The sequence below is a fragment of the Rhyacophila brunnea genome, unplaced genomic scaffold (assembly GCF_057557595.1).
Source record: "Rhyacophila brunnea isolate RB1 unplaced genomic scaffold, BYU_Rbru_1.0 scaffold_7, whole genome shotgun sequence".
NCBI lineage: Eukaryota > Metazoa > Arthropoda > Insecta > Trichoptera > Rhyacophilidae > Rhyacophila > Rhyacophila brunnea.
This window is the reverse complement of record NW_028233339.1, coordinates 34,444,063-34,466,600: the sequence shown is the minus strand read 5'-3', so window position 1 is coordinate 34,466,600 and position 22,538 is coordinate 34,444,063. Positions and strand designations below refer to the sequence as shown.

The following is a 22,538-nucleotide window of genomic DNA, read 5'->3' as shown; positions in this document are numbered from 1 at the left end:
CATCTTTTTTTCATTGGCAGCTTTTATAGCTTCATTTAGTGTCTTTTCATCATAATTCCTATAATGTTTTGATTATTTTCGTGGCATTTTTAATCTGGAATAAAAAATAAAAATATTTTTTAAATTACACATAAGGTGCCTAATAGAAACAAAAAATCCAGGTATAATCTTAATTATAATTATAGTCTCTTACTAGATTATTATTAAAAAATAATTATAGTGTTTACAAATGTTTTGGTAACCCTACGTCAGGCAGATTACCCCAAATCTGTAAAGTACCATTCCGTATAATGCTGCCTGGCGTATATAATGGCTTTAAAGTTAATTTTATGCCAAAATATCTTTACTTTCTGAGTGACATAATATATGAGAGAATAGCAAGTAAGAAAATCAAGATCTTACCTTTTGTATTTCTGGAAGAATATGATAAAAGTTTGGAGAGTTTGATTCAGCGCGCATCTACACGGTACACAACATTCAGTGTTGCCATATTTTGAAAGTGGAATTATAGTACAGTGACTTCAAAATTATAGTATTTCGGCCAAAAATATAGTACGCGTTGAATGACCAATAATTTTCTGCATTTTCAAAAAATTAAACGTGGGGTAATTAACGTCTTGTTTTTTTTAGACAAAATTAAAATGTTAAGTCAGTGGTTTCCAAACTTTATGGTACTACGCCTCCCTTTTAAAAAATCTAATCTAGGCGCCTCCCCCCCCTTATTTCATTAAATAATACTGACACCTTTTTAAATAGTCAAAAATGTACCTACTTAAGAATACAAAAATGAAAAAAAAAATAAACAAGGTTTTACTACTTATATTACATTATTTTTTGACGAATGTGCTTGTTTATTAGCACAATCAATTTCAATAGTAGTCAATCCAAACTTTTTTTTGCTATTAATAAAATTATGTGAAAAGTGCATTAGCAAACTAACCAAGAACTCAGTAAATAGATTTTTGTTTGCTTTAATATATCTGGCGTAGAAATCATTTAAAAGTGGAGACATGGCGAACTTTTTTTTGTCATTTTGATTTCCTAAGCTCCAATTTGTTATGAATGCATTCACTTTGTCGTTTTAAATCAGTGAATGCATAAGTGGTCCTTGGATTGATTTACTCACTCAATTTTTTTAAATTTCAACCAAATAGACAAGTTTAACAACAAAATTATTGTTCCTAAACAAATTTGCCTCAAATTTCAACATTATGAATAATTTGACCCTTTTATTTCATTTTTTTACGAGATAGTCATTGCGCTTCACAATAGTATAGAAGTGAGGGATTATAAAATTAGTCTCCATATTTGCAGAAATGTTTGCAAACAACCTTTAATATGACTGTTTTTTGTGTAGTTTATAACTAGCGGCCGTTTTATGAACTATGCATTTGCAAACTGCAAACCTGTGGTTACATTAATTGTGTTAAACTTTTCGCGCCTCTCTTTGCAACACTCCGCTCCGCCCAGTTTGGAAATCGCTGTGTTAAGTAATTAACGTCACCTTTTTTTAGACATGGGGATTATTTATTTTTTTGCTTCTCACTGATTATTTTGACGTTATTTTTCTTCTATTCGCAACTTTATTTCCGATTTCTCAAAATTATAGTATTTTGGGCGTACTATACCTGTTTTATATCGTACATAGTACGCAGACAAAAATTATAGTACAAATACTATAATTACAGTACGGTTGGCAACACTGACAACATTCACAAATAATGTCAAAACTCAAAGAGGAAAAAAATTCAAAAAGTATATTAGTTCAAGTTAACCACCGCCATCAAAGTGGAATTATAGTACCGAGCCTTCAAAATTATAGTATTTGGGGAAAAATATAGTACGCGTTGTCATTTGTTGAAAATATATAGGTACCGTCAAACTGGTAACATTGCCCTTCCATGGTAACTTTACCCAGAAGATTTAGTCGGACAAAAAAGTGATTTTACCCGACAAGGCATCTTCAAATGAAGTCGACCAAATATCTATGGCAAAATATATTTGTTTACTTGCTACACTGATACCATTTTCCCGCTAATTTCATTTAAAAGCCAAATATCCTACTCTGAAGTAAACTACTGTTTTGGTGTCCGTCTGCTCTTGTGTCAAACTTTTGATTATACATCTAAACTATGGAAGTCAGGTGAGTAAAATGTTGAGTGTGTTGTAAAATATATAACTCAGATCACAATTACAATTGAATTATTGCATTTTTCGAAGGTATAACCTATATTTTCTTCTTGGAAAATCTTACCAATAGTTTCAAAGCACTATGCTGGACGCCCTTTCCCGCCGAAAAAGCATGTTAGGGTTATCAAAAAACCATCCTTGTTGATGCCAACTATATATTTTTAAGTAATAGTGCAATAATGTAGATTGGTTAGCTAGTGTTTATGAATGTGTTTGCAATGAATTTAATTTGCAATGAAAAATACTTTATTTATGCTTTATTTTCCGAACGGAATTCATAACACCAGCCGTGAATTAGATGAAAAGAGAACGCAGAAAACTAGGAGCGAGACCATAAAATAACTAAAAGTCTGAAACGCTGTGTATTGCAACGGAACTGGTTGCAAGTAAAAAGATGATGTCCCGTGATACAGACACACAATTATTCAGAATCCCCGTAAAACTATTCTAAATTTATAGTCAATACGCCGAAAGAAATCATACATGTTATGACAGTAATAGTAGAGAACAATCAGACGATTTAACAGAAGATGAGCTAGAATTGTTAACAGATGAGGAATTTAATGACAGTGACGCAGGTGAAAAAAATGAGGAATGCTTAGTAAAAATATGCAATTCTAATAGTATTAAACCTGAGATGTATGCATTGGTAAAGTTTTTAACTGTCAAAAGCGAAAAATTCTATATGGGTCAAATTTTAAAAGTTGCCGAAAACAGTGCAACTGCAAAATTTTTAAGAAAAAAAGCCAAATACTGACACATTTTTTTAGCCCAGAGTTGAGGATATTTCGGTTGTTAATATAGTTGACATTGTTAAAATTATGCCAGAACCTCAGATTCGGAGGGGTCTATTGAAATTTCAAACAAACACATCAAAATATAAAATAGAATAATTTGTAATAGGAAAACTTTATTGTTTGATTTGCAGCTAAACTAATATAATTTAAAGTTTCTGTATGCTCTCTATAATTTGTACCCAATTCTTTTTTTTTAAAAAGGTGTAAGTAAATAAATCTGAAAAAAATATCACACCATCAGTTTTATTTTTTGCCAACCCTGTGATGTTTTGGACATTTGTATGAAAAGTTTCAAAGAACCCTTGGTAACTTTATCCAAGATGGATTTTAAGAATACCACTCTGAATTTAATGGTAATATAAGCTTCCACGTAAACTAGACCCTGCACAAAATCGAGTATTTTAAATAAATAGCCATAAGTCTTGAAATAGTACATTAAATAGTCGTGGGCAAAGTTACCCGAAGTTGGGCTTATTTTGCCCATTTTTTTAAAAATGGTATTGTGGCACGATAATAGTATAAAAAACAGTTTTTCGTGCAATAACATGTAAACAATACTTCATACCTAGCTGTTTACCAATATACATCACTATATGAAAATGTGTCGATAAATAACTTTTTATTAAAAATGCGGGCAATGTTACCAGTTTTGACGGTAGGTTTTTTGTTTCTCTCTTTCTGTTTTTGTTTCTGTAAAAAAAAATGGAGAGTTTGAGAAACTCCAAGACCCCCTATTTAGACTATTTAGGTACCTACCTCTTCCGACCAAAAATGCTTCCCGAAGAATTCAATAAATTTCATTTTCACAAAGTGAAGGGATTTTTTTACGTTTTTCGAGCATTTTTTTCCAAGTTCTCCAAATCTTCTTATATTGCGAAATTATAGTACTTTGCACCAATTTATCGAACGAAAATATCGAAATTTTAGTACTTTTTACATATTTTTTCCGATATTCAAAATTATAGTATTTTGGGCGTACAAGTATATTTGTCAATGGGGCGTACTATACCTGTTTTATATAGTACAAATACTATAATTATAGTACGGTTGGCAATACTGAGTAGGTATGTTGTAAAGTACAATATTACCAACTGAGGATTGAGTAAAAGACCATAAACAAATATTTGGTCCTTCAAATGGATTTGTGTTTTGACAAATTTGTACAAAACACAAATCCATTTGAATTTAGATTCAAATTCGCTTCATTTTTTTTTTATAAAATACGTTTTTTTTCTATCTCTGACCGTTTATGAGATATTAGGTGTTAAAAACAGAATATACCTAAATGTATTCGAAAACACGCGTCTAGTAAAAATCAAACTTTAATAAGAAGAAATACCATTTGATACTTAAGATCTTATAAATAAACAGTTTGGGGTTACAAACTAGACTTTATGGTCAATGGGCCCAATGTTCCAGATGGCGCGTGGGAGTGGTAAAAATTGCCACATTCCAATACCCCCACCAGTACCGCTGGTGCTACGATACGAATCATCAGCAGCGTTGCCATGTCTACTGAAATTTCAGTAGATCTACTGATATTTTTGGCAATATACTGAATCTACTGATATTTTCTGAAATCTACTGATATTTCTCCATTTCACAAAATTCCCACCAGCCGGGAAAAAAATTAGCCATCTTTGAAAACTTGGGAACTTCGAAATTTTTCACCTAAAAAAACGAGCCGACCATGAAAAATAGGGAACCTGCGGCCCGCGACGAAATATTTTTCCTAAAAAAAAAACAAGCCGACGATGAAAAATAGGGAACCTGCGGCCCGCGACGAAATATTTTTCCTAAATAAAACAAGCCGACTATGAAAATCTGGGAACCTGCGGCCCGCGACGAAATATTTAAAAAAAAACAAGCCGACGATGAAAATCTGGGAACCTGCAGCCCGCGGCAAAATGTTTCTCCTAAAAAAAACAAGCCGACTATGAAAAATTGGGAACCTGCGGCCCGCGGCGAAATTTTTTTCCTAAAACAGAAATCTACTGATATTTTGTCGAATCTACTGAATTTTTTTTACACATTCTACTGAAATTAAAAATTTTGACTTGGCAACACTGATCATCAGTACCACTTTTGCTTTAGTTTAGTCTCCATCGCGCGCGCAGTTATGTTTAATCTTTACACGTGCGTGGGAGTGGTAGAAAGGGCCACATTCCAATACCCCCACCAGTACCACTGGTGCCACGACACAAATCAGTACCACTTTTGTTTTAGTTTAGTCACCATCGCTTTGTATTTGAAATAAAAAAATATATTTTATTTTTCCCATTGTATTTAGATAGGTATTGGTCGATTAAAATATGTTTAAAGCTTTAATTTGATAATGAAGTATAATGAATTTCTATGCCTCTCCCCCTTAATGAAAATAAATGCTAGTCTAAATTGGATGTAGTTAAGCAGAAAACGTCCAACCCACAAATTGAGAATTTTCTTTTTATTACGTATAATCCTTCAAAAAGATCAATATTTTAATATGGCGAAAACGTCCAACCAGAAATATACACCCAGAAAAAGTTATCGACGTTTTTTCTAACCCACATACTAACAATTTACGAAAAATAATATCGAGAAAACGTTCATGTGGTTTGGACGTATCCTGCTTTTTTATTGCAATTAGACAAAACTGTAATTTTAATATTGTCAGAATACGTCCATGTGGGTTGGACTTGTTAGGAGTTTTAAAAATCTTCGCATGTATGTAATCCATGTTACTTGGACGTGTTAGGAGTTTTAAAATTAATAGATTATTTTTCGATAGAGATATGATACGATACGATTTTATAATAGAGAGTTATTTCTCCAAGCCTAAATATTGCAGATATCGAGTCGACTGTTTCCATGGATACAAATGATGTCAATTCCTCATCTCTTGAAAATTCGTCACAAATATTTACCAGTCGTCCTAAAAGAGGTCCGAAGCCAAAATATCGGCAATCAAAGACGACATCGAAGTTGGACAGAAATGCTAATAAGCCGTATTGTGACTATAAAGGTGTACTCAAATCAGGCAAAGAATTTATTTATTTTTACCTATTGTGATTGTATAATGAAATGCAATGAACAAATTACCGAAGAAGAATGTAAATTCGAATTCAAACGTTTTTGGGAATTAGGTTCTTATAATTCACAAACAACATTCATCACTACCCTTGTGACTGAAACATCCAAAAAACGGTGTTATGGTAGAAATTCTACAAAAAGACAATTCTCTAGGGTTTATACTCTCAACAAAAAAAGAGTAAGTATACCGAATGATGTTTTGCAAAACAATCAATATAACTCCTACCAGAATAAATTAACACTGCTCTTCAGAAAATTTCAGGCCGTAAGGAACTATTGGATCAAAGAGGGTTAAAACAAGGTAGGTTGAACAAAGTACCTGAAGAAAAAGTGAATGCTGTCATTTAACAAATTAATATGCTTCCAAAATATACCTCACATTACTGCCGTGGAGACACGGAAAGCAATTTTCTACCACCTGACATGACATTGGCAAAAATGTATGCTATGTTCAAAACGGAAGTTAATAATCCTGTAACCTTTGCTATCTATAAACAGATATTTTATGCTTAATTCAACCTAAAAACAAAACCGCTAAAAAAGATACGTGTAACGTTTGCGATACATTTAAGGTGAAAATCGGTAACGTAAGAGATGGTACGGAAAAAGCACAACTTATCACAGAAAAAGAGAAACACCAGGCTTTAGCAAAAAATGCGCAAGATTTGCTAAAATGAAATCTGCTTACTGCAAAAAACAGAGACGACACAGAATGTCTCACATTTGATATGCAAAAGACCCTTCCCTTACCGAGAATTTCCACTAATATCATATTTTATAAACGCCAACTATGGCTTTATAATTTAGGCATCCATAGTGGAAAACAACAGAAAAGTTTCTGCTATGTGTGGTTAGAAGGCATTGCAGGAAGAGGTTCTCAAGAGGTTGGGTCAAGCATATTAAAGCATTCAAGTCACATATCTTCAGCAGTTAAAGATTTAATTTTATGGTCAGACTCATGTGGGGGGCAGAACCAAGATTACTCTCATGCTTAAGGCATTACTTGGATCAAAGCCGTCCCTCAATACAGTAACACTACGATTTTTGTGTAGTGGACATAGCTATCTGCCCAACGACAAAGATTTTGGTGATATTGAATGTAGTCTCAAACACCAGGAACGAATATACACTCCATTCGAATATATAAACATAATGAAAAATTGCCGCAATTGTGTAAAAATCCTTTGATTGTTACGTAAATGAAAAGCGTTGATTTCAAGGGTAGTAAAGATCTTGAAAAACATATTGTGAATAGAAAAGTCGATACCAATGGCCAAAAAATAAATTGGCTCAAAATAAGAGCGATAAAGTTGATAAAGGAAAACCCATATTTAATTTATATCAAGAGCAATAGTTTTGAAAAGGATTTCGTGGCAGTAAATATACAGCGTAGAGGTGTGTCGACTGACAATTTATTAAGTCTATTTACTGCACTATGGCCAGGAGGAAAAGCAATTGCTCTTCCAAAATTAAATGATTTGAAAATCATCATGCATTTAATTCCAAGTGATGCAAAAATACACTATGCAAATCTTACGGGTTCATCAAATATTACCGAGGATGTGTATGGCTACAATTCTCAAATATTAGATTTTGAACCTGAAATTCCAATATAACATTAAGTACTTACATATAAATTTATTTTGACCACAGTGCCCTTACCTATTTTAAGTTCTAATGATTATCGCATGATCCTTTTTATTAAACAAATTTCCAATAAATATGTGTAAAATAAATGTACTAATATAGTGTTTTATTTATAAAGAAATATTCAAATAAAGATGATTGTCCCAAGGTTTTATGTGCTAAGATCAGTACAATATTTAGAAAAATACAAACACAAAACAATCAGTTTTTAATTTGCAGAAAACATCCAACCCTCAAAACACTCAATAACTTTTAAATTAGTATGTTTTTCAAAAATCTAATAATCAATTAATATGCACTATAATTCCATGTAAGTATTTAAATTACAAATTCAATCTAAAAAAGATAAAAGTCATACTAAATGTTAATTTGTTACTCCAAAATTTCAAATTCGTTTTTCTCAGTTTGTAAAATTGTGGCTTGGACGTTTTCTGCTTAGCTACATCCAATTTAAGATCTTACAAATAAAATATGTTGATAGTTTTAGTAATGATAGCAAAACAAATGTTAATACCTACAGAATAATAATATGCACCAAACATCTTAATTTTTTAACCGTTTCTACCGCTTTGGTGGAGGTGGAGTAGGTAAAGGTTGAACGTCTTTAAAGTCTTGCAATGCAGCTCCCACGTGTGTATTTCATCAGGGCTGGCATCTGTAATTGTTAAATACTGTGACCACTTCCTTCAACTGAATAGTCTTTTCCAAAATACCACACAATTTAATCTTTATGTGGCCAAATAGAGAGGATGTTGTAGCACACCCAGTGAACGCGTGTGTGAAAATAATGGTACGTGCGTAATATTTAAACGATTTTGTCGAGAACAACACATCTGGTTTACTTCCCTTTCCAGGTTTTCGAAAGAATAAGTTGTTCAAGAATTGTCCTCTTGCCGACGAAGAAGGTCAATATCTTCACCTATTATTACTACGCTTTTGAATTCATTTGCTTTTAAAATGTCAGTAGTTACAATTAAAACATCGGCATCCTCTTCTGCCTGATTTTAAATTTATACGGCGTAATCTTTCTACAAACTTTGTCCCACTGGATGCAGCGTTGGATGGATATCCGTCAAATACTACTTCAATTTGTGACTTATAGTGTTTTGTTAAATAATCTGAATACATCTTCGCAATGTCACCAAAGGATGAATTTCGGGACCAAACTACTTTATGTAGGGATGTCTTCCATGAACCACAATAAACTGATTGTTTATGTTGGTGCCGTGAGTCTCAGTGCTGGTGAAAATCTTGTAGAATAACGATTTTGTCCCTTTTCTCATACCCTGTTCTGAAAACAGTGACATAGGGTAGGGTGCTAATTCATTATGTAAAGAAATGTTGAAAATCTTCCTCCGTTTCTTTACATATTCACATTCTTTCAAATATGGTAAGCGGATCAGCTACAACAACTTTAGCGCTTCCTGCTGTCATACTACCGCCAACGGATGCAATGGTAACAATTTTGTATTTTCTTTTGAATTTTACATTGTGAAAGTCGTTACCGACTATTCTATTAATCCCTTTTAACCCCTCTTATTGGGAATTACAGCTGTTTACTGCTGTTCCCCCAACAATCCCACTACTCAACGACATTATCTCGTCGGTTTTGGGAAATGGGTAGTGTAATGATAGCCATTCAAGATGCTTCTCCTCAATTCGGGAACTTCTCATGTCAACATGCTGTTCCGATGATTCGGAATGAACATTACAGAATGACTCAATTTTATTGCATATGTTCTGCATACTGACCATTCCCAAAGTTCCTCTGGTTAAAACACTGTCAGTTATGCGTCTGCCGTGTGAGACCTCCATAAATCTTCATTGCTTTCATTAATGTTTGTTCGATGGTTATATCTGACCAAATTCCATTCCAGTGTTTGTCAGAGCGACGTATCGTAAAATATCCTCTGCTGGTGAACTCCTCAAATTCTGCAGCGTCCATTTCTTTTTCAGTTGTTGCATATCCTGAAGATACAAATGGGCACTTTTAGCGCAAAGAAAATGGCATGCTGCATGAAAGAATGGAATCATTTTTTCAATACATTTCAAATGAAGGTTCCAGTCACCAGTTCGTTCGGGCTGAATACCGTACCGTGTTGATGAGCGTTGTCATTCGAAAATACTGCAACCATAGCTTTGCAGTGGGACCATTATTAACTAGCAAACATATGGCTTTTTCAAATTTATTTATGACCATTTTGAGGAGAGTATCATTAGAATGAGCGTTTGTTAACTCCGTTCGATCAATACTACCAGTAAGGTGATGGAGTGCACATACTTCTTCTTCGGTAAGTTCAATTATTGTATCCCAACACAATACAGTAAGTATAAAGAATAAACATAACTGCGCGCGCGATGGAGACTAAACTAAAGCAAAAGTGGTACTGATTCGTATCGTGGCACCAGCGGTACTGGTGGGGGTATTGGAATGTGGCCCTTTCTACCGCTCCCACGCATTATCAGGAACATTGGGCCCATTGACCATAAAGTCTAGTTTGTAACCCCAAACTGTTTATTTGTAAGATCTTAAGTTTAAAATGGTATTCTTCTTATTAAAGTTTGATTTTTACTAAACCGCGTGTTTTATCAAGTTAAGTATCTATTTAAACAGCAAATATCTCATAAAAGGTCAGGGATAGAAAATAAAACGTATTTTATAAAAAAATTAGGAAATTTAATAAGCTTTAAAATTGTATATGACAATATTTTTGCTACGACCGACCATTTTTGAGATATAAGCGAAAAACCAAAAAATATCCCAAAATTTTGCGGTTTTTTGCCCGTCAAAAGTTGTGCCGAAGTCACCGAATTGGCAAACTCGTTTTTTTCGTACTCATTATCATATATACAAGTAAGAAAAAATCTTCTACCCCACCTTTTGCAACCATAACGTATTTTTCGGTCTAATTTGACTGGACTACTATGGCCACACGAAAAAATCACATTTTTTATTTAAAAAAAATTAAACCCTCAATTGACTTGATTTAGAACTGAATGTACTTTCTACTAAGGATGCTTGACGAAGTTTGTAAAGAATATGTCATACACATTGGGTTACCACAGAACAGATTAATAAATCGATACCTAGGCAGTGACGTCCCGTTGGGGTAGGCAGATTGAGCGTCGCTTGGGGGTGGCAGTTACCCAAAGGGCGGCAAATCAAGGAGAATCACTAGGTACATATAGAAATAGCTAACTAAACTTAGTAATAACGGAAATATCTTTCCATTAAAAAATCCAGCTCACTGGTTAGAAACAAAATGTATTAATTAGGTAGGTAATTTTTATAAAAGTTTTATCAGGATTTTTGTTGGGTTCGCGATGTCTAGTTTACTTCCGTTGTCCTTGGACGTCACGTTCTTGGTGAACAGCAATGACACGTGCATACCTAATTTAAAATGTATCCAAATATGTTTGCCAGTCATTCGCGAGTTTTGAAAGTTGTCAGGTATATTTTTAAATGTACCTATCTGAAACCGTGGACTCATAATATTGTCTATTGAAGCAGAGATGGCATTTAAATTAGATTTAGTGTTATATATATTGTTAGTACCTAATGTATCCATACAAGACATTAATTTCTTAGATATTGTAGTCATGAAAGGATGATATAAAGTACCTACTGAATAAAAAAAAATGTGGCGGCATTATGGCACTACCTAGAGGCGGCATTTTGTCTTAGGACGTCAATGTACCTAGGTACCATGTAAAAGCCATGGACCAAGATTTTGAAGCAGGGTACTTTATGACGGTTAAACCATAGAATCATCAATATTGAATACGTTATAATATTTTCGTTACAACCTTGAAAGCATCTTATTATCATAGGTAGGTATGTAACTATTGGAAATAACATAATATTCTATAATATTGTGTAAGTATATTCCATGTTTTCCCACATTACCTGTGTTATAATACTACACCCAGTAGGGTAAGGAAGTTCTAATTAATTTTGTGTTTCCAGTGCTTACAATGGTTAAATTTCATTATACAAAAATGCATGAAATGTTATTAAAATATGTATTTATTTTTAATCAATAATTTTATCATGATCAGAGAATTCGAACCACCTACCCATAGACTAATATTGCACCTGCCTATAATATTTTTTTTTCGACATCATTTTTACGAGTAAATTGTCTATGAAAAGAATGGATCATGTATTCCCTTTCAGTGAATTGTATACTCAACACTCAACAGCTATAAATTATTTATTTTTATCGATCTTGTTTGTCTTCTGTCAGATTGTCAGAGCGTTTTCTAGTAGCTCGTACAAAATCATAGCGTTATTGTGTAAGGAAAATGACAGAGTTATATGTAAGGACGACCGACGAAATTCATTCATTTAAATTTCATTAAACTGTTAAGTTGTTTTCGTTTCAATTGTAACATGTATCTATTTAATTAGGAACGTGATAAAAATTATTATAACCAACATGCTTAACAGATGAAAATGGAAAAATATGACTATTAATCAATATAACAGGTAAACAATATTTTTACTTTCAAAACTGCGCAAATTATGATTAATTTATTATTGCATGCCAATTCGGTGTACTTTTCTGCCATAGTTGACTATTCGCAGTAGACGTTCACAATGTCGGTGAATTGCGAAATTAAAACGTAATAATATTAAAACAGGCCCCCAAATAGCCTCGCTATTGTATAGTCTTCCTTGGACGAAATTATGTGACGTAGGAATTTACTCTTTTATCAACTGTAAATATAAATGAACAGGTAATTTGTCTATTTTCAGTGGCGGGATGCTATTGCATATAATACAATATAATATGAGTTTATCAAACATAATTAAGTTCTCTTTCCAGGTATGTACGCTAGCCATGAGAACCAAGAGCTTCCTTATATTTTCTATAATTGCCACAGGGATATTATTTATTGTATTTAATGCTCAACGACCTGACTCTCTCCAAAAGATAGTGACGCAGACCCACCAGCAAATAAGAAATTTTCAGGTAAGAACTTATGTTTGTTACTTAATTAAGTATAATTGTACCTAGGTATGTAAGTTAGCATTCCAGCAGCTCTATTCCAACTAATTGGACCCATAATATCTTAATAATAATATTTGTTTTTCTTGATCCGAGATATTTCCAAAATGTTACAGAACAATTCTGTATAAAGCGCGGTTATCTAAATTGCATATTAACACCTGTTAAACAGTTAAACGGAAATATTAAAAAATATTTAGTAAATTCACGTGTGCAGTGCCATCAACATTTCTAATTTTGTCACTTTGAAGTTTAGTTAACCTATAAAAAGACATTGTCGAACTGGAATTATATATACGATATATCGCAGGAAGTAATTACAATACCCTCTCAGTAATCCGCCACCTCAAAAACCAGACAAGTGTCCAATTAGTGAAAGCGGCGGATTATAGTGCATACATACAAAATATGGTTTTTGGCTATTTATTGAATTATGACTATTTGTTGAAAATATGTCATGTAATTAATGACATTAAACAGCTTGTAGACGTGTTTGATAACAAATATAACTTAATGCGTGGTGTGGTGGGATAGTTTCGCGATGTGAATATTAATTTTCCAAATCGCCGCACTTCAAGTTATAGTTATATTTCGCTTTATCTAGTTAGCGTGGTTGCTGTTAAGAAATTTTACTCGAGTTGCCGGAAGATTGTTAACTCTTGGAGTGTGTCATAGTATTTTCACTTATTTTGGACTTGGGTGATATGTTAGAATAGAGCTGCAGGGAGGGTGCTGTACAGTGGCGTGATGTGACCTTTGCTAATATGGATGTTATTGGAAAAATACATAAAATCTACTATTTGTTAAATATTATCCACTTAGGGTTTTATAACTAAATGAATCGTGGTAAGCAGTCAATTAAGTAATGTAGTGTTTGGTATTGCAAAATGATAGCCAAGGCCGGATTAATCATAGGGATAAAGGGCCTCAACATTGGCAGAGTCCTGGAGCTATAAAAATAAATTTAAGACATTCATGAGGCGGTACAATTCTATGAGTTGTTTCAAGAGGACACCGAACAGTTAAAAATTGCTTGAATGTGCATTCTTCTAGAAGATTGGAGACCAGCTTCAAGTACCTTACTAAAGCTCGTTTCAATTTGAAATTTTTCTTTGTATCTATTGTACTTTCAATTCATTGAAAATGTAAGTAAGTTGGTTTTTTGGAACCCCCAAAATTCATTATCTGGTGATGGCTCTGCGATATTCTAAACATCGGACCCCCAGTAAAATACTGCTAGTAATAAAAAAAATGCCATTTTACAGGAGAGCCATTTGAAGTCTCAAATAATATTATTTGTAAATACAGGAAATATCTGGATGTATAGATTAATACATAGTTATTTGGAAAAAGTGATAAAAATACCGAACAGGTACCTATATAATTATAACAAATAATATACTTCAGGATGCATACTACATTTAATGGGAAGGGTTTCCCAAAGAATATGGAGTGTAACCAATCACAGTTTAGTACATAAGCTGTGTGGTAAAAGTGACCTGACCCAAATAATGCTTCGTCTGCCAATGCATAAAATATTTATAACTTTTTATGTTTATTTAAAAAAAATCTTGTAATCTTTTCGCGGAATCTCATTTGGGTAACACTGCCTTCCACATTTAAAATGAAAAGATTTCAGTTATGACTAAGCTAATTTATGATCCCCAGCCACTAACCCATGTGATCAATTTTGTTTGAACATACCATCGTAGACATAGTTATTTGAGTAATTAGGATTGGTTTAATTGAGTTTTTTTACGATATGAAACCTTAATGAAAGACATAACGTTTCTCTTTTTTTAGGAAAATTTCAAAGATGTTGAAGAAAAGCATTTGTTGGCAGATGAAAAATATTTGAATATCTTGGGCTTGAGGGGCAAAGTAGAAGAAGAATGGCACAACACATCGGTACCTGCCATTGTCACCTATGTCCTTGACGGTCAACACATTCAAGCCATCGGCTTGGCACGGAATATCGCTTTGAAACTACCCAATCATACATTGATTATATATGATTTAGGTCTATCAAAATCTTCTTTAAATTCAGTAAGTATTCTTCACATTAGTAATTTTGTTCATCCTTGCAAGATTGCTAGACGGCCATTATATTTGTAATCTTTTATAGGGATTATTTCTATAGGATGATGTGTTGTTTCATCATGCCCACAGTGAACACTACGATAATGAATTGTGTTGTCATGCACATAATATAAATAAATAAAAGAGTGCAGTTGTATAAAAGAAACTAACATTAAACAGGGATAATTGTAAAAGTATGGTGAATATCAGTGGCGAAGGCTCAATACTAAGCGATTATTTAAAGCTTACCTTCTATTTTCAAGTATTTAATTTAAATAAATAAATATCTATATTGTAGGTTATAATAAAAATATTGATTGTCATCTATCATCGTTATTTATAAGTAGAGCGTTTAATTTAGTCAAGTTATGAATCAAAAATAAATGACGGAACATCACAACGTGAGTGCTATTTTTAGAATTATTTCAACGATAATCCAAGCCGAATTTTCTACCGCAATTCAGTTGCCCACTTCATGCATGTCTGCGTTTTTGTTCCCGACTCGGAAGCGTAAGCAGACAAGCTTATGCTCTATGTTGATTTGTTTATTGTCTATGCGTATCTTTAAAAGCAAATAATAAATAATAAGGATGATTAAAAAAAATAATAACTATTGTGTTCGATCACATATAATTTATAAATTGTTATTAAAAATAAATATTGTATTAATTCGCGATTATTATTTAGGTTACTTCAGTCATAGACAAACATAACATGCTATTCACAGTTCATGTCATTTTGACATTTCATATAATGTGATAGAGGTTTATTTTATAATACAAAATTCAATGTGTTATGTACTGTGTTTTGAATGTGGATAAATTATCTCATATTGTACCGAAATCATTCGCCAGTGCTTTAAATATATAAGTATTTATTAAATTGTATAGTGTCCCGATAGAAAATGTGCGAACGATTGCATTTAAAAAAAATCATTCCCAAGATTGACGTTTCTTCAAAAATTAAAAATTATCAAAGCTTGACCTTCCAAGGGTTCATTTAGATTTGAATACAGCAAAAAAAACTTATATTAGACATTTTCACAACAATTTATATGATAAATATTTGTTTTTAACTGGCAGTTATACATTAAACAAACTTTTTTGTTGGCGATGCGTATTGTTTGGTAAAGAAAAGTATGCGTGGAATTCTACTGCCATAAGTGATTTAAATAATTTGACAAATTCAGCGGTGAAACCTATGACCAGTGTGTCGTTGTCATTAGTGTGCACCTATTCATCAGTAGTAATATCGTAAGTATTATCTTCTTATTTCCCGTAAGTTACCTGACAAGTGTGCTCTTTTTCTCTGATCTCCACAGCTTACCTCTTTCCAAAAGTCACCCTTCGCCACTGCTGAATATATTGTCATAAATATTAATGAGTACACATCTGTAGGACTGTCATTGAAAATTGTTAAAATTCGAACTAAATTTTTTTTAAAGTTTTGTGGTTTAATACCTAAATATAATATATTTTATATGAGAAGCAAAGCCCCTGCAATTTTAGAAACATTTTGATGAAATTCATCATCATATCCAATGGAGTTGATTTCTAGGCTTTACAATATATTTTATCTTGCCCGGTTGAGAGGTCAAAATATGAAACGATTTCATTGATTGCAATTTTATAATTAAATTATAAAATACAGTATAACCCCTGTTTTACATTTTTTAAGGGACTGAAAAAAAAAACCTAATTGGAGGGAAAATGTAAAAGGGGGGTATTGAAAAAAAGAACATTTAAATTTTATGTTTCTAAAAAAATAACGTTTTATTAAAAAACAACATTCAATTAAAATTTTTATTGAAATTTTTTTTATTTTTTATTAAAAAAATCATGTATATTAGTTTGTTGCATTTTTGTTATGTAATTCTCACCTTACGCCGTAATGTCACGACCCAATCATTGTCAAGCGCGCGTAACTCGCATATTTTGAATATTTCCGATGTAAATCGCGGGAAAGAAAAACGTAAATGCGGGTATTAAATGTACTGAAATACATCGGGACTGAAAAAATTAAACGCAATTGCTGGGAAAACGTGAATTCCGGGCACGTAAAAACGAGGTTATACTGTATATAAAATTATAAGTCTAAGAAATATAGATATATAAATATAGAAGATTTTATAAAAGATATTTCTCAAAAATATTTTATGAAGAACTTTTAGAAAGTAAGAAATTTCAGGTACAGATAGATATTGTCAATTACAGTCGAAGTTGGTTATTACGAGGAGATGGGACCGGCTGAATTTGCTAGTTATAAGCGTTACTCGTTATATCAGAGAATAGGTTTAATTTTTAAATTTGCGGTCACGTAACACAAAAAGTCACAATTCAAACAAAAATACACAATTAGAATTTTTCCCCGAAACAAGCATGGCATTCATAATTTTCCTTGGATTTTTTTTTCAACCATATGCGTGGATACTGTTTCAATCTTGTCAGCGAAAACACCAATTAGGTAGGTACTAGTGTCATAAACTTAATCCGAACCTGGCGTCATCCTGTCCGGTCGTATTTTATTGCTTAGGGTCGAAATGTTTTTAAACGATCTACACATTAACAGTTTTAAAAAAAAAATTGATGGTATTTTAGCTCAGTATATCCGATAAGGAGCTCATTATAAAAGTGAATAAATGTATGAAGAAAATCATAAACTAAAATGTCAACGAATGTTTCCTCGTTACATCCGAGATCTCGCTATATCCGTGATTGTAATAACCGAGCTCGACTGTATATATAACTGTTTAATTGCAGGTACTTTTACACTGCAATAATACGAAATGTATGGTGATGAACTTTGACCTGGGTTTCTTCCCATCTCACATTGTTGAGGAGAGACTTCATGCTTTTAGACCTTTGATAATTCAGGTATAATTTGTGCAATGTAACTATAATATAACTATTAGTTAAAACCACTAGCGAAGTATGGCTTTATAGTTCTGTGGAGATGTGTTACACATAAATACATACTAAATAGAAGTTGTGATCAGCAATCATGACAAAATTCGAGAAGATCGATATTTATTTTTAATGAAATTTTAGAATTCTCATTTTTCGAGAAATATTCACTATATCCGACACGTGTAAAATAGATGAAAAAAAAAAGTAATGTTATTGATTGACTGTTATTTTGGAAGTTATACATTATTTTCATCGATCTTATGTTATTTAACTATTTTCAAAGTGTTTTGTTATTTCGTGAACCAAGATATTATAATATACCGTCATGCAAGAAAGACAGCCAAGATATAGTAGTAATTGATACATAATAACATGATTTTTATTTGTATAATTAAATTGAAGTGTCCTGGTAAAATGCTATCGACCCTTATTTTTGTTCAAATTGAGTTAGGGATACGCCATCTAAAATTTGGCCGTTAAAGTAGTTTTTAGACTATGGTATCATTTTATCCAAAAATATCTTGAGGTAACATAATGTCAAATACAAAGTATCAGTGGCAGATTCTTATGACCCGTCGTTAAATTAAACAAATTTTATGCGTTTTCATTTATTTATGAACAAAATTTAAAATGGATTATTACCAAAACTAAGAATATGAGGGTTGACAGTGTTTTATCCCGAGCCATTCAATGAAAAATCAGCTTGTAAACTTGCATATCTAGATCATGTTTTCGACAACTATAACTTGAGGTGCGGTAGTGGCGCTAGTATCACAATGTGGGTTTTGCCAGTGTACTGTTATCTATTAGTTCTCCACACCACCGTACTTCAAGTTATTAGTATCTACATATTTCATCGATTCCAAATCAATATGGTGTTATGTAAGAGACTTTTATGTCAGTAAATTCTCCTGCCCAATTTAGTCTAGCATAATATGTAAATCCCAAGCATTTTTTGCCAAAAAATCAACGATTTAGTTTTTTTTAATAAGTTATTCATACTTTGAGCAGGACGCCCTCAGCAAAGTGGGTGCAATAATCTTTCTGGAATGTGACCAGCGATTCATTGGAGAGCCAAGTAAAGTGTCGGAGCTGTACAAGTCAGCCGTGAACGGTATCGGAATTATAGCATGGCCGACCAGACCCGCCGTCTCATCTCTCACTCACCCCAAGATGTTTGAGTATTTTCACACGGATGCGGATAGTTTTTTGTTCCTGCCAATGGTGGAGGTTGTCCGATTGGTGGTCGTCCGATCGTTGGCCATCACCAACCACATCATGATGCCTTGGGTTCAGTGTGCTCTCACACAGGACTGTATATTTCCTATAGGTGAGATAATTATTATATATTACCGTAAATTATGTGATTTATTGTTATTGAGAGGACAATCTAAACCGAACGATGTAAAGGAAAAAAGTCTATTCATTTTTGATGCAATTCATTTTTGCCGAGATTAAAATAGACTTCTAATAAGTTCAAGGTACAAATGTCCCAGACAACTTCGGCCATTGTATGGCACCTTGTGCTCATGTATGATGTTGTATGTATTGCTTTGTCTTTTTTTAAATAAATAATATAAGGCTAATTTCAAAAATCAATAAGTCGATATCTGCTACTGCATCTTTGCTAGAATAGTTAATAACTGTAGCTTCAGTGTTGTTTCGGAGAGACAAAGCGTTGCATTGACATCCATTCAGTTTCTCTGTTTCATTTTTATTATTGACATGGCCGAAAAAGTCTTCTTACGTGAATAGGTAGTCGAAAATGTGGACGTTAATATGAAGCGCCTAGTTTCAAATCCCTCTAAAACGGGTTTTGAAAAATTTTGAGTTAGATATGTATTTAGATGGATATTTTTGTTACCTATATGATGGCCAAAGATTGAACTTTAAAAAACGATAAAAACCATCAATACATATGATCAAAAATTATAGAGTAAATTTCAAAACCCGCTAAAATTGTTGGGTGTGCTTTTCAAATACCCCTAAAATAGATAAGCCAAAATATTCTAAACTGAAACAATGTTTGCATTTTATGTTTCGACACTGAGAGTGGCACCAGAAGACGACTCGATTAAATTTTATATTCAATATTAAGTGCATACGAATTCACTTCATGAAGGAATTGTTAGTCCATAGAGTACCAGGATCCTCATTTACAAAGTAATAATGATTAAAGTTTTGAACTATCGCCATAAAATGTTGATATGAATGACGATTTGCTTGGAATTTTTGGCATAGGCTTTTTAAAATAGGTGTAAACTATTTGCGGAAAGGCAGAACATTTCTGTAAACCAGCACCGGTTCGTGGACCAGCAATTGGAAAATACTGATTTAAAGTAATACATAATATAAAGAAATGTTAATATGTATAAGCAGAGCATATCAGCCTTCATAGAGATACTTAACAGACTTCTTTTCTGAGGAATCACATGTTTCATCCAGAGCAAGGACCCAATGGGTTGAGCAAATGACCATCGCTTTGGAAGTCCATGAACTTTGCTTTCGAACGATAATGGCTATTTATCTACATTATTTTAATATAAATTCTTGAATGAGACCAATTAGATTTTTGTTAATTTTATGATTAGTAGGCCAAACAACTCAGATTTTAAAAATGCTTCATTGGTGCCATCAGTATACATGTAGATGCCTTTGATGTAGAAAACCTTCTGCAGAATAGAATCTCTATTACTATAAAAATAACTTCAGTATATCTATTTCAATGTTCCACTAACACCTCTTTCTAAGGTCACTGTTCATAAATAAATATATATTTAACTTCAAAATCATGAAAATTTTGATGAACATGTAATGATGTATTCTAAGCGTTAAGTATCTCATTATGAAATGTCATAAATAACATTTGTTAACATTGTTTCTGCCAGTTAATTGGATGAACCTGCGAGCTGTCATTATTATCTTAATTATTTTCAACAAATTTGTAGGTGTCAGTTCACACAAAGGGTGCATGAGTACCAATTCAACTATTTTGTAAACTTGTGTTTTTGGAGTGGAGTGAAGTGAAACACATAAATCCTTTTATCATGCCATGCCTTCCATTAGTAATTTAATTTAATTGGTTGTATAATATATTATTACAGGTGCTCAATCGGGTGGTTGCCGATTTGACAAAAAACCTCAATACAGATATTCCGGATGCCACAGCTATGATGCGTCTGCATTCAATATCGTTCTAGGTCTGAGATATAATCTGGATGAAAGTCACTACACTTACAAGGGATCTGATTACTTTTTTAAAAAGGTGACAAATGACAGGGCTTACCAGGATTACTTACAGCTGGAAAAGAATACAACATACGGATTGAGTGAAGTAACCGACGAAAACAGCAGTAATAAAAGTGAGCAAACGATTGTGATGCTGTAGATTCGTGCTGTTGAGATTTTGGTTCAGTTTTCAATTTCTTGCTGTTTGCGAATTGATTCTTTTAAAATATCGATTTTCGAACATTCCGCTAGTCTCATATCACCAAAACCTTTCATAGTCAACAACCTATCGCTTGATTTCCTTAAGTAGCTTAATTTTTATTACATTTTCTGGGACCATATCAATACATGAATAATTGCGATTGGTAATTTTTAAAGCGCTTTGTATAAAAATATATCATGTGTAATTAATTATTGGAATGTGATGTTAAAATATGTTAGTGATATAACGTCTAATAATATTATTTCAAAAAATAAAACCCGTTTTAGGCAGCTTTCCAACGAACATTTGGTACATATTGATTTTCAATAAGTATTTATTTATGTATGTATTACTATTGTTTAAGCGTAAGTTTCACTGGGCATGCTTTCATCACCCCTTCCCAACAATAATTCACTACTTTTGGTCAAAAATTTAAATCTCATCTATTTAGAAAAATATTTGTAACTCCTACAACAATAGTATAATAAACATTTTTGGCTAAATTGAGAAACTCAAATGATTTAAATCTTTCATTGAGTTGTTGCTGGGAGGGGATGTCATGCTATAAATTAATAATATTGCAATTTAATAATACTAGTATGTTAATTGTATAAAATAAAAACTTTGTGATCAAACAGTGAGTTAAGCTTTTTACTAAATAAATTTGATTAAGCATAAACACATTATTATTATTTTTAAAAAATCACTATCTGTAGTTTCTTCAGTTGGAATGTGGGGAACAAGATGTGATCCCATATCCTACCTTTTCCTAATAATATATAAAGTAATCACGATTCTTAAGAAACTTCCTTAACTATATATATATATATATGTATGTATGCAGTACTTCAGTCATTTTGTCTGCGTTCATGCTGATTAAGAATTAATAAACATTCGTTCAGATGAGAACATTAAGGGTCGTCCATACATGTCCACGTATTTTGGTATTTTTTGAAATCCCTTCCCCCTTCACAGAACTTTTTACTCACTGTTTCCATTATGTCATATTATTTAACTTTCCAAAAACAATTCAATTGAAAATTATCAATTTCAGTAGAATACATCACATTTTCCCCAACCTATCCTTTCAACATCACATGATATAGACGCCCTTCCCGTCCCTTAAGATGCAAAGTCATGTATGGATGACCCTTAGGAATTATTTTTTAAAATACAGTAGAATCTCAATATAACAAACAATGCGGGGGAGGTGGTGTCCATTAAAGCCGAAATGGCGTTATATAAAAACACAAACAAAATCCTGTTTATTTGTCTTCAGATGATATATCCAGACACACCCGTTGTGGAGTGACGTTAATGTACGATGTCGACGCGGTTAGTTTCGGTAATCCTGCTTTGAAAAAAGAATCAAGTTTTGTTTGCACTTTTGAAGCTTGCTGTATTT

The 22,538-nt window shown here is 32.7% G+C and overlaps 1 protein-coding gene across 1 annotated transcript; it reads left to right on the top strand.

Moving 5' to 3' along the window:
- The first annotated feature begins 11,951 nt into the window (after positions 1-11,951).
- LOC147064768 (uncharacterized) lies at positions 11,952-21,818 on the top strand. Its single transcript, XM_085957853.1, has 6 exons — positions 11,952-12,195; positions 12,536-12,682; positions 14,522-14,764; positions 17,557-17,670; positions 18,715-19,033; positions 20,808-21,818. Exons 2-6 carry the CDS (start codon positions 12,551-12,553, stop codon positions 21,089-21,091), a joined length of 1,092 nt encoding a protein of 363 aa, XP_085813979.1. The 5' UTR covers positions 11,952-12,195; positions 12,536-12,550; the 3' UTR covers positions 21,092-21,818.
- The last annotated feature ends 720 nt before the right edge of the window (positions 21,819-22,538 follow it).